The sequence below is a fragment of the Nicotiana tabacum genome, chromosome 23 (genome assembly GCF_000715075.1).
Source record: "Nicotiana tabacum cultivar K326 chromosome 23, ASM71507v2, whole genome shotgun sequence".
Lineage (NCBI taxonomy): Eukaryota > Viridiplantae > Streptophyta > Magnoliopsida > Solanales > Solanaceae > Nicotiana > Nicotiana tabacum.
The window spans coordinates 6,553,597-6,565,584 of record NC_134102.1 but is presented as its reverse complement, the minus strand read 5'-3'; the positions used below and the strand labels follow the sequence as shown (position 1 = coordinate 6,565,584).

General features: G+C 36.5%; 2 protein-coding genes across 4 annotated transcripts; one reads left to right on the top strand and one right to left on the bottom strand.

Moving 5' to 3' along the window:
• The first annotated feature begins 5,745 nt into the window (after positions 1 to 5,745).
• LOC142177637 (uncharacterized) lies at positions 5,746 to 7,023 on the top strand. Of its 2 annotated transcripts, none has more exons than XM_075246915.1 (3): positions 5,746 to 5,859; positions 6,183 to 6,336; positions 6,884 to 7,023. In XM_075246915.1, exons 1-3 carry the CDS (start codon positions 5,755 to 5,757, stop codon positions 6,901 to 6,903), a joined length of 279 nt encoding a protein of 92 aa, XP_075103016.1. In that variant the 5' UTR covers positions 5,746 to 5,754; the 3' UTR covers positions 6,904 to 7,023. The 2 variants fall into 2 exon arrangements, with proteins under 2 accessions (XP_075103016.1, XP_075103015.1); XM_075246914.1 differs by having other exon boundaries at positions 6,873 to 7,003.
• A 49-nt stretch (positions 7,024 to 7,072) lies between these two features.
• On the bottom strand, positions 7,073 to 11,513 carry LOC107784122 (uncharacterized). Of its 2 annotated transcripts, XR_001647631.2 has the most exons (6): positions 10,818 to 11,513; positions 9,228 to 9,446; positions 8,515 to 8,613; positions 8,231 to 8,332; positions 7,504 to 7,795; positions 7,073 to 7,206 (listed from the first exon to the last, which is right to left on the bottom strand). XR_001647631.2 is itself a non-coding variant. In XM_016605192.2 (5 exons), exons 1-5 carry the CDS (start codon positions 11,334 to 11,336, stop codon positions 7,577 to 7,579), a joined length of 1,158 nt encoding a protein of 385 aa, XP_016460678.1. In that variant the 5' UTR covers positions 11,337 to 11,513; the 3' UTR covers positions 7,232 to 7,576. The 2 variants fall into 2 exon arrangements, 1 of the variants encoding a protein (XP_016460678.1); XM_016605192.2 differs by lacking the exon at positions 7,073 to 7,206 and having other exon boundaries at positions 7,232 to 7,795.
• Between the last annotated feature and the right edge of the window lie 475 nt (positions 11,514 to 11,988).

Genomic DNA, 11,988 nt, shown 5'->3' with positions numbered 1-11,988 from the left:
TCATTATAAACCAATGTAAAACTAAAAAATAGATATCCAACTGTCACGACCCAGAAACCTAACCTGTCGTGATGGCGCCTATCGTGGAACTAGGCAAACCGACTCATTCCAAAACAAACCGATATTTTCATTTCAAGGATAATTTCAATGCTATTTAGCGTAAAAACTTTCGTAAAGGAGTTCAAATCAAAACACAAATGCGGAAAAAAAAAGCCCGACATCGGGGTATCACTAGTCATGAGCATCTACTATAATCTGTCTAACAATATCAAGGCTAACTCAGCCTACAAAATAGCTAAATACAACTAGAGGAAGATAAGAGGGAGAAGAGCAGGGATGCGATCGCCAGGCAGCTACCTTGCTATCCCCGGGAAAAATCTGCAACTGGAATAGTCAACAGCCGCTACTATGTCCAAATATGCCTGAATCTGCACACAAGGTGCAGGGAGTAACGTGAGTACGCCAACTCAATAAGTAACAACAATAAATAAAGAGCAGTAGTGACGAGCAATAAGCATATAAAGTTCATATCATGAAATCTCAGTAAAATACAACATGCAAAATCAGTGTTTGAATCAAATCATCTCGTTTAAACCCAGTTCCAGTAAAAATCATTTAAAGATATTTTTCAACAGTTTTCAAACAGAGGCTCAATGCAAAGGTGAGATAAAATGATGAAATCATAAACAGCCCCTCAGGCAAAACATCACTCATATACAGCCCATCGGGCAAACCTCACGGTCACTCATGCCGCTCGGGCATACTTCACAATCACTCATGCCTCCCAGTCACTCAGCACCTGACACTCACATTCAGTAGGTTCCTGCGCTCACTTGAGGTGTGTACATACTCCGGAGGGGCTCCTTCAGCCCAAGCGCTATATTAAGCCAAATCATGGCATAAATCACTCAGGCCCTCGGCCTATATCAAACATGCTGCAGCGTGAAGCCCGATCCCATAGTTATCCGAACATGCTGCGGCGTGCAGCCCGATTCTATAATTACCTGAACATGCTGTGACGTGCAGCCCGATCCCATATTTATCCTCACAAATCAGGCCCTCGGCGTCACTCGGTCATAAACCTCTCAAGCCACTCGGGCATTTCAGTAAAAATAGGGCATTCAACCCAAAACAACATTTATATGCATCAAAATAGAGTAACAAAACTGAGTTATGCAGTAAACAAGTATAACCATGACTTAGTATAAATTTTCAATCGAAAACAGTGAGAGGATAGTAAGAAAAGGCTCATAAGGGTCCAAACAGCACTAGCACGAGGCCCAAACATGGCATTCAACCCAATTTACAGAAACTCTTTCTAAAACATATAAGTATCATATAATTTCAACAAAATATGCAACTTTACAGTTGCTACGGGACGGACCAAGTCGCAATTCCCAACAGTGCACGCCCACACGCCCGTCACCTAGCATGTGCGTCACTTCAAAAATAGTAAAATGATACGAAATTCGGGGTGTCATACCCTTAGGACTAGATTTACAATCGTTACTTACCTCAAACCGGTCAAATCTCTACCCCGAAATGCTCTCGACTCGGCCTCCAAATGCTCCGAATCTATTCACAATCAGTACAATACCATCAATATATGCTAATGGAATGAATTCCACAAGAAAAATTATCAAATTAGCCCAAAATCCGAAATTGGCTCAAACCCGGCCCTCGGGCCCAAGTTTCGAAATCCGATAAAATTTACAAAACTAGGAAACCCATTCACTCACGAGTCCAACCATACCAAATTTGTCAAAATCCGACTTCGAATCGACATTCAACTCTCAAACCCCATTTTATGAAGTTTCTACTATTTTTCCCAATTTTTCATCCCAAAGTACTAGTCAAATAATGAAATCAGTGATATATTCATGTACATTAACCAAATCCAAGTTAGAATCACGTACCCCGATGAATTTCTTGAAAAAACCCTCAAAATATCGCCACAAACCGAGCTCCCTAAGTCCAAAATGTGAAATAATGTCCTAAACCCCGTTTATATTGTGCACTCTCTGATCTCCACTACGCTGACCGTGAAAATCCAGGCGCGGCCGTGAAAATCCAAACCCTGCGGTCGCGAAAAAGTAGCGTTGTCCGCGCTTCTGATGGTTGTAGTGACAAGATTTAGTATTTTAGCCATAACTTTCTCTACAGACATCCAAATGATGATTTTTTTTATTTTTCTGGAAACTAGACACGAAGGGATATAACTTTCGTTTTTGAATCATCTCAAAATTCCTTGTAGATCAAAAGATATTAGCTTCCGAAGTCGAACCAGCGAATCTGCAGATCTACCCCGGAGCGCCTCCGCGGCCAAATTTACGCGGTCCGCACCCCCTCCTCCGCCCTCAGCGGAATTTTGTCGCCCTCAGCGGAATTTTTACCGCCCTCAGCGAAATTTTAAGCACCAGAACCGTGCCTCTGTTTTGGTACTGCCCAGACTCGCTCAAAACTCACCCAAAACACATCCGAGGCCCCTGGGACCTCAACCAAACATACCAACCAATCCTAAAACACCATACGAACTTAGTCGAACCTTCGAATCACTCAAAACAATATCAAAACGCCAAATTACCCTGGGATTCAAACCTAAGAATTTTTAAATTTCCAAATTCGGCATCCGATGCCGAAATCAACCAAACCACGTCCGAATGACTTCAAATTTTGCACACACGTCACAAATGACACTATGAACCTACTCCAACTTCTAGAATTCTATTTCGACCCCGATATCAAATTTTTCACTGCCGACCGAAATCGCCGAAATTCTAACTTTCGCCAATTCAAGCGTAATTCCACTACGGAACTCCAAATCACATTTCGAACGCGCTCCTAACTCCAAAATCACCTAACGAAGCTAATGGAACCATCTGAATTCCAATCCGAGGTCAAATGCTAAAAAGTCAAACTTTGTCAACTCTCCAAATTTAAAGCTTCAACAATGAAATTCTTTCTTCCAATTTGATTCTGAAATACCTGCAAATCAAAATCGATGATTCACACAAGTCAAAGTACATCATACGGAGCTACTCATGCCCTCAAACAATCGAGCGAAGTGCAAATGTTCAAAACGACCGGTCGGGTCGTTACACCAACATTGTCGTCACTTCTAGTGTGGAATTGAATTTTATTTGTTAGTATTAGTATTAATTTGAACTTTGTTTGAATTACTACATTTATGGGATATAAAATTTATTTACCATTCAAGAATGTTAAGTTCAAACTTGAAATAATACGTTAAAAGATAGAATTGTGAAAAAGTTTAAGAAATATTTATAAATTACATTACAATAAATATTTATATGTATAAAATATTTTTAGAAATTGCATAAATGTACTATCGGGTTGGTTTGGTTTCGGTTTGATTTTTTTTTTTGTTAAAACCAAACTAAACCAATTATGGTCAAGGTTTTTTTCCAATACCAAACCACAATCGGATTTTTTTTCCGGTTTGACTCGCATTATCGATTTGGTGAGATTTATTAATTTTTTTGCACACCCCTAATAGGATGTATGAGAAAAAATAATATGTGTATTAGCTTTGGTATTATTAATCACTTGTTTGATAGTATTTTTCAACTTATGTATAACTAATACTTGTATTAGTTATACACCATATTCGGTACTATTCTTATACATAGCAAATCATGGCATTAGCAATACCATAGTTTTTAATATATGACTAAGCTTGTATAAAGATAATACTGCCATTTCAAAACCTTTTCTAAATCCTTTTCCACCCTGCCGGAGGGTATTTTTGTAAAGAAATTATTTAAAAAAAATATTATGCAATACATATTATTTTTAATATATAAAACTAAACAGTCAATAAGAAATAGTCTCAGTATAACTAATTCTAACATTATTAATTCAAATATTACTAATGCTCCATATTCAATACTATTTTTATATACCTACCAAAGTCTTAAAGTGTTTTGCTAGTCAGACAAGGTTTGGATTGTGTCGATAATGATGGTTGTTCCAAGAAAGAATTAAGCAAAAAGAGAATAATTGATGATTAAATATAGAAATCAATGGGACCATCATCATGATATGTCTTCCTTTTTTTGCCTATTGTTTTTCCTCTAATACATAAAAGATCTTATGTTAGAGACCCTTGTCAGGGCAAAATGATAGTTCGGTGCATAAGACATTTCGTATTTATATAAAATTTGCAAAGGATTACAATCCAAGAGATATAATATGGACAAGAGATATAATATGGACAGTCTATCATAATACAAAAATTAGTGATTATTCTAAGAAACTTAAATGTCTTATCTTAAAGACCCATGCTTGTTATGAAATCAAAAGACAAGAATTGAACTTTTAGTTTAAGAAATTAAATAATAGAAAACAGAGTCTCTTGGTGAAAAACCATGTGGTAGAAAAATACGACTACCTTAATTGAAATTGATCTCTTTGTTGTTTTCCTCTCCGTCCAACGTGATGTAAAGGTTTTTGTCCATTTTATAAATTCCCTTCTCTTTACCATTTTTGATGGTAAAGAAGATGTTCTTGTTCTTCCATTTCCCAAATCCAGTTCTTCTCGAATCGCTCCAGTACGATGGACGGGGGAGGGGGTCCGCCAGAGAAAATGCAACACGATAGAAGAGTTCGTTTCGCCGCGTAAGATCCTCGAATCAACCACGACGTCTCCCCTCTCTAACTTTCTCTTTGGGAATTTTGTCAAAGTTCCAAAATGTTGACGAAATTTGCTTACACGTAAATTACGCAATTGCATGGTTCTGAATCATTAAAAGAAAAAGGAAACTCGAATACTTCTTCCGTTTTATTTAATACATTGGTGTATGATTATACACAAAATTAAATATAAGGGGAAAAAACTTTTGAAGAATTAAAACTATGATTAAGATATGTTGTCTTAAATATGTCATGTTATTTTTGCTCTTATTAGATTATATCATTAACAATTATATAAACAGTTTTAAGTTTAACAATTAAAATGTAGAAAAGTTACCTTTTTCTTAAACAGGTTAAAATGAAAACCTTATTCATTTACCGATTTCTCTGTAGCTCATCGTCTTTTTATTAATAACTGGTTGTGTGTTGAATGATTCAGCGATAATCTGAAGTGAAAATACTATATTTGAAAAGGTTATGCATATAAGGTACCCATGCCGAGAGACGGAGCCAAGATTTGAAATTTATGGGTTCGGAATTTTAGATCTTTTAAGTTACAGGGTTCTAAATTAATAATTTATACATATTCAACGAATTTCTTAAACTAATACATGATTTGTAACAAAGCTACTGGGTTCGGCCGAACTCGTAAGTTCTACTCTCCCTCCACCTCTACTCATATACTCCAAAAAGATAAGACTTTTTGAGGGACACGCATAAAGGAGTGTCCCTCAAATGGGATAGAGGGTCGGGATCAAGGTTCGAGGTCAAGGTTTGGGGTCGGGGAAGGACGAAAAATATTTTCGTGGAAATTATTAGTTTTTAAAAATAGCTAGTGAATTATATACGTAAGCAATAATTAAATACTCAAAAAAAAAATTGAGTAAGTAGCAATGAATGTTTTGTAAGCAATGAATGCTTTTCACTTTTCTACAATTGTTTATTTCTATGTCAAAGCAAAACAAAAGAGAAAATCACTTTTTTGCTGACAAGTCTTATGTTTTTCTTTACTCTTCCAACGTTTGATGTCGAAGCATAAAAATAAAAAAATAAAAATTAGTAGTACTATTTTACTATCACATTAAATAAAATAATACTGCAATGTTAAAAGCACCTTCCTCCTTCATTACCACATTCAAATTAATATACGACGTGCATAAATACTGCAAGTACAACCAAATCAACGTAAGGAACAACATATCAATGGTAAGAGTATCTTCCTTCTTGATCGTGTGTTATTTTATGGAGCTGCATGTTTGATTATCTCTAAGTATTATGCAGTTGATATATGTAATTTTATTAATGTTTTCTTTAATGTAATAATACCAAACAGATTTTAATTTAAAAGAAAACAGGCTGCACATGATAAATAAATAAATAAGTGTCTTCATAATAGGATTTTAATTACAATTATGACATAGTTTGAAAAAGAATTTAACAAATATGTAACAAAAGAAACAGTGCAAAAGCCGATGTTTTGAAGAAATAATTTATGGTAATAAAAGTGATATTTTTCTGAAATTTTGTAGACAACTTCCAAAAGAGTTGCAGAGAGGAAAGTGGCTAAGTTTGAGAAGATTATAACAAAGAGGGGAATATTGCATCTTGATAGAGACAAGAAAGGAGGATTGGAGCCAATTCATGTTTTTCTTGTCCTCTTTGCTGTTTTGTTCCTTGGATCTTGTAAGCTCTCCTAATATCTCAACCTTTTTCTATTTATTAGTAGGGAACCTTGGTGTAGCCTCTTGCACAAATGTAGGATAAAGTTGTGTACAATAGACCTTTGTGGTCCGGCCCTTCCCTAGACCCCCACGCGCGCATAGCGGAAGCTTAGTGCATCGGGCTGCCTTTTTTTTTAACACCATACAACTCTATAAAGTGCAGCTAATGCATAAAGTATTCTGCATTCATATAGGGTCCGGAAAAGGGCCGCACACAAGGGTGTGACGTAAACAGCTTACACTAATGCAAGCATTAGTGGCTGCTTCTACGGCTAGAACTTGTAACTTATAGATAACACGGAGACAAATTTATTGTTGATCCAAGACTCGCCTTTACTGTGCAACTCAATATGACCCTTAATTCTTTTCTTCATAATTAAGTTAGTGCTACAGATCATAATGGTGGAAATCAACCCCTAAATATTAGATGGAAATGTTAATTATTTCTTTAGATTGATGGGATGATTTTTTTGTTTTTTCCATTTGGAAATGTGACAGTTATTTTTCAGGTTGTGAGAATGGCACTTAATGGTGGATTGCTACCAAGATAGATGGATGCTTTAAATATTTCCAGGGAAAGGAAAAAGAAGATAACAACTGAATTCAGAAACTTTATGAGCCTATTAGAGAAACTAAGCTTTTTATTAATCTTTACTGACATTTTCGACCAAAGAACATCCAAATAAGTTTGTGAAAACTCTCTTGCATGGTGTAGCACTCACTACCTATTGTATCCATTCTCTCTTACTTCACTTATTTGCAGAGCTTTCAGCATAAAAATGCGAAAAAACTTGCTTACCAATCTTGCATCAAATGAATAAATACAAGTGTCCTGCACATAAACATTTGTCACTTAACCATAATTAAATAATACTGAGGATTGAAACAAAAAAGAAAAAAGAAAAAAGAATGACGAAATTTAAATAAATGTGATCACTTTCTAGCTCTTGTTTGAGACTACGGTGTAGTTATTATTGTACTTTCTATCTCTTGCCTGCATGTCTTATACCATACAAACAAAATGAATGCTGACTAGAAACTTGTTCTACATTCAGAAAGGTGGGGTTTGGGGGGGGGGGGGGGTAAGCTTAAGAGGATTGTTTTCTACATAATATTGGAAGTTGAGTACCTGTTGGCTCTGCTACTAGGCATTCACCAATAATAATTTGAGCCTTAGAAGCATCTTGAGGATAAAGGATAACTTAGAACTTATTATGGATCTGCTTTCTGTATGTGTATTTACTTTCATCAGATCTGCGAGCTGCACGAACTGAACTTTTCGCTTCCTTTGAACGTTGACAACACTCTGAACTTTTCGATACTTTGCTTGCACCAGAATTGTAGCTGTAGCTAGTCTCATAGTACACTTGTATATTGTTTTTAAGCAAGTTCTTATCATCTGGAGAATTGAACTCAAATTCCTAAAAGAAAATCACATTGAGATGTCAAAATACAGTTCATCTTGGCAAGAACTGAACATGTTTCGAAATCATACTTCAAACTTCAAAGGACTGCAGATTCAGGATTTTTAACCTTGGTGGTTGACATGTATGCAATATATATCGAATGAAGCTATAACTTTGAAAGGTTCCCTTTTGGACACAAGAAAAAACCACATTAATAGAGGTACTTAATCAGATTATTATTATTGTCTATTGGAAACAATCTCTCTGCCTTCATAAGATAGGGGTAAGGTCTGCGTACACATAACCCTCCCTAGACCCCACCTGGAGGATTACACTAGGTTTATTGTTGTTGTTACTTAATCAAATTATTAATACTAAGGGGGTACTCGTCGAAGCTTCAAATAGTACACACCAATTCATGCGGCTTTCTTTGGATCATGAGACACTTACCTTGGACTTCGTCTTGGTAGAATAAGGTGTTAAGCACGGATTTAAGTCCTTGAGAAGCATGTCATCTGGACTTCCGGGAATTGTGGGTTCAGAACTGAATTCCTAGAGGAAGAAAAACTTAGTTAACTCTCTCTCTGAAGCTTAAGCTTGAAACATAAAATCCTAACTTGGAGCAGAAACATTGTAGTGTATGTCCAATTATTATGCAAGATATCATTATTGTTCGTTTGCCACCATCTTTGTTTCACATTTTCTAGATCAGCTTATCGTTAAAACTTACTAACCAGAGAATACGCTGCTTGTTCTTGATCGTAATCTGGTGTCCTTGGGGAGCTACTAAGAGAATCATAACACCCTCTTATAGAGTACTTATCTGCCTTAACCTGTATGAAATATATAAATCAGTCATTTGCAGAAATGGATTCGACAGGATATGACGCCTTTGTTACCTCCAAACAAAATGGATAAATAAGCAATATGATGATTTGAACTCATCAATGATGTAAATAATTCCTCAGTCTAGTTGTAAAGAACATAGCTTGACCACATTAAGAGATTGAAGTGTTATTTGACTTCCATCTAATACTGTGGTGGAAAAAAAATCTGCATACCTACTAGACGTTTAACCAATGCAAAAGGAGGAACGTGGAAAAACATTTTAACAAGGTTCGTATATAAAAAATTTCTCCAATCAGTAATACAGCAGTAGAACAACAACAACCCAGTTGAATCCCACAAAGGGGTCTGGCGAGGGTAGTATGTACGCAGACCTTACCCCTATCCTGGGAAGGTAGAGACCCCTATCCTGGGAAGGTAGAGAGGTTGTTTCTGATAGACCCTCGGCTCAATAAAGAACAGTAATATAGCAGTATTGAACTTTAATTGCTGACTATGCACACTAGTACACCTAAATTTTCACATCATAGCGAATTTTGCTAATTTGCCTTTGTGGTTAAGCAGTGTAAAAAGTCTGTGATCATCTTAAGCTGAAGGTTACCTCGGCAAGATCAACAGCAAGGCACTGTAGTTGGCCTGTAAGAGAAGTGACCTGCCTTTGGAGATTTGGTATAAGCTGCTTTGCCTGCTTGAGTTCTGAGCCTTGCTTTTCCAAAACTTCCTGAAGTTGAGAATTCATAACATCTGGGAATAATATGGAGTTTTTCAGTGACTTTATCTCTTCCCTCTGCTTCAAACACAAATCCTTTAACTTCTCAACCTGTTATCATTTGTAAATAAACTAGAAAATGAGATCACAGAACTATATAATCTTCAAGTCATAATGCGGCAACAAGATATTAAATCCACCTTCCAATTTCCAGTTGTTGGAGATGAAAGGGACACAATTTTTAATTGTCTTTTCTTTCTAGTTCAACTCCAAGACTCATACAAGAAAAACAAAAGAAACAGATAAATAAAAAGCCAATCATGGTTGTTGGATCCTGTAATCTAATACTAACATTAAAAAAAGGGCGGCCCGGTGCACAAAGCTCCCGCGATACGCGGGGTCTGGGAAGGGTCAGACCACAAGGGTCTATTGTACGCAACCTTACCCTACATTTCTGCAAGAGGTTGTTTCCACAGCTCGAACCCGTGACCTCCTGGTCACATGGCAACAACTTTACCAGTTACGCTAAAGCTCCCCTTCCATCTAATGCTAACATATATAGGCATATTCAATTAGATATGCAGCTTGCAACTCCACATCTATAAACAATGTGCCATAATATTTTTCTTATAACCGAGAAAAATCGCTAAGGGTCAGTGGCGCACGATCTGAAACGAGGTGAGTAATGGGCCCGCCCCTCTATGTCATGTATTGTAATGTCATCCACCCCCACATTTTTGACAACTAATGTTCCATCTTCAATAAGAGCATTTCTAAATTCCCACAGTATGCAATTAACAACTACAACAACCAAAGACATCAATACCATTTTAGCAGAAGCATACACTAAAAGAAAGCTAGTTATCAAACCAATTGTTCTAACACCAAATTCCTTTCACTAAAGAACCAAAAGATCTGCACATGTGCTAATTATCCTTATAACCTATCACCTAATACTACTTTTTGAGAGTTTCCTCACATTTAATCCCTACATAATCTAAAAAGATGCAACTTTTAATAAAACCCCACATTGTTGGTCAAATTATTTCACTGCAAGTTAACATCCAATTATTAATGTAAAACATGTGAACGTCCCGTAAAAATTCAGTAGGAGTACCACATGGAATAGTCAAGGTGCTCGTGAGTTGGGGCCAAACAAAAGTCAGCTCGATACGCTAAGCTCTCGATATGCGCGGGTCTGAGGAAGGACTAGACCATAAGGGTCTATTGTAGGTAGCCTTAACTTGCATTTCTGCAAGAGGCTATTTAAACGGCTTGAACCCGTGACCTCAGGTAACATGACAACAACTTTACCAATTACTTCAAGGCTCTCCTTCGAGTTGGGGCCAAACACCACCCTCATTTAAAACACTTATCACTATTCTTGAGCAAAAAGAAATCAATTTTTAGGGAAAAATTAAGACTAAAGTGGATTCTAATGGAATTCTAGCATTAAGCAAATTACACAATTTAAGAACATACCTCTATGTTTTTCTCCTCAAGCATCAATTTAAGCTCAACAATCTGATTCTCCTGCTCCTTATTCATACTCAACAGCTCCCTCTCACTTCTAAGCACCATAGCTAAAGTCCTAGTATTCCCTTTGACTTCAATCAACGCCTTTTTCTTCTCACTACCTTCTTCTCTTTTCACTCCTTTAAATAATTTCTTATGCAAAGCACTCAAACCAGTACCCCTTTTCGCCGTCTTCTTCAAATCTTCTGCTACAAAATCCGCCAGTTTTAATTCTCCTTTCTGATTTAATTTAGAAGATGATGACCCGGATTTGTGCTCCACGAATTTCTTGACTAAAGAGCCTAAATTGTGGCGCGTAGTGGATGGAGCTTGAGGGCGCGTGACAGCGCGTGAGGAGATATTAGAGGGGTGGTGATTGCGGTGGTTGTGGGTTTGAGGAGTTAGATCGGTAGAGGAAGAGGGGGAAGAATCTATGGAAGAAAAAGTGGCATCGGCATAGCGAGAAGATGGCTTGATTGAAGCCATTATATGGGATTGATATGTTGTTCTTTTTTTTGGAGTGATTAACGTTTTGAGTTTAAGACAGAGAAAAGATCATTTCTTGGTTGTCAGAGCACTGTGTGTGTGTGTGTGTGTGTGTGTGTAGGAGAGAGTGAGAGTGAGAGTGAGGTGGACTTTGAGATGGAGATGATAGAGGAGAAGTTTTTGGCGGCTGTCCGAATTCAAATTTTTTGGTAGTGGTAATAATATTTAAGAATATTGACAAGTAAAAAAAATTACTATACTATAAGGTCAAATTTACATATTGTAACAAAATTTGGGTTATTTTTAAGATTATATATTTACCTTTTGTGGAAGATTATTCATAGATATCTTGCCTGTGTAAAAAAAAATTATAGTAAAGAATTTGAACTCAAACAAAATCTGCGCTATTTTTCAATTTCTATACAACACTATACCATAATTTCTAAATTGTCGAAAAAAATAGTTTTAAAACCCATAATAATTTTGGGTCTTTTTCCCTAGTCTTTTGACAATTCCAACAATTACCGGCCATTGATTTTGAAATCAAGGGTGCTTGTCTTACCACCGGTTTAGACATAGATTTTGGCTACTTTATTTCATAAACAAATTGAAAACATTGTTTGTTCCTGGAATTTGATCAGTCTTTAAAAAG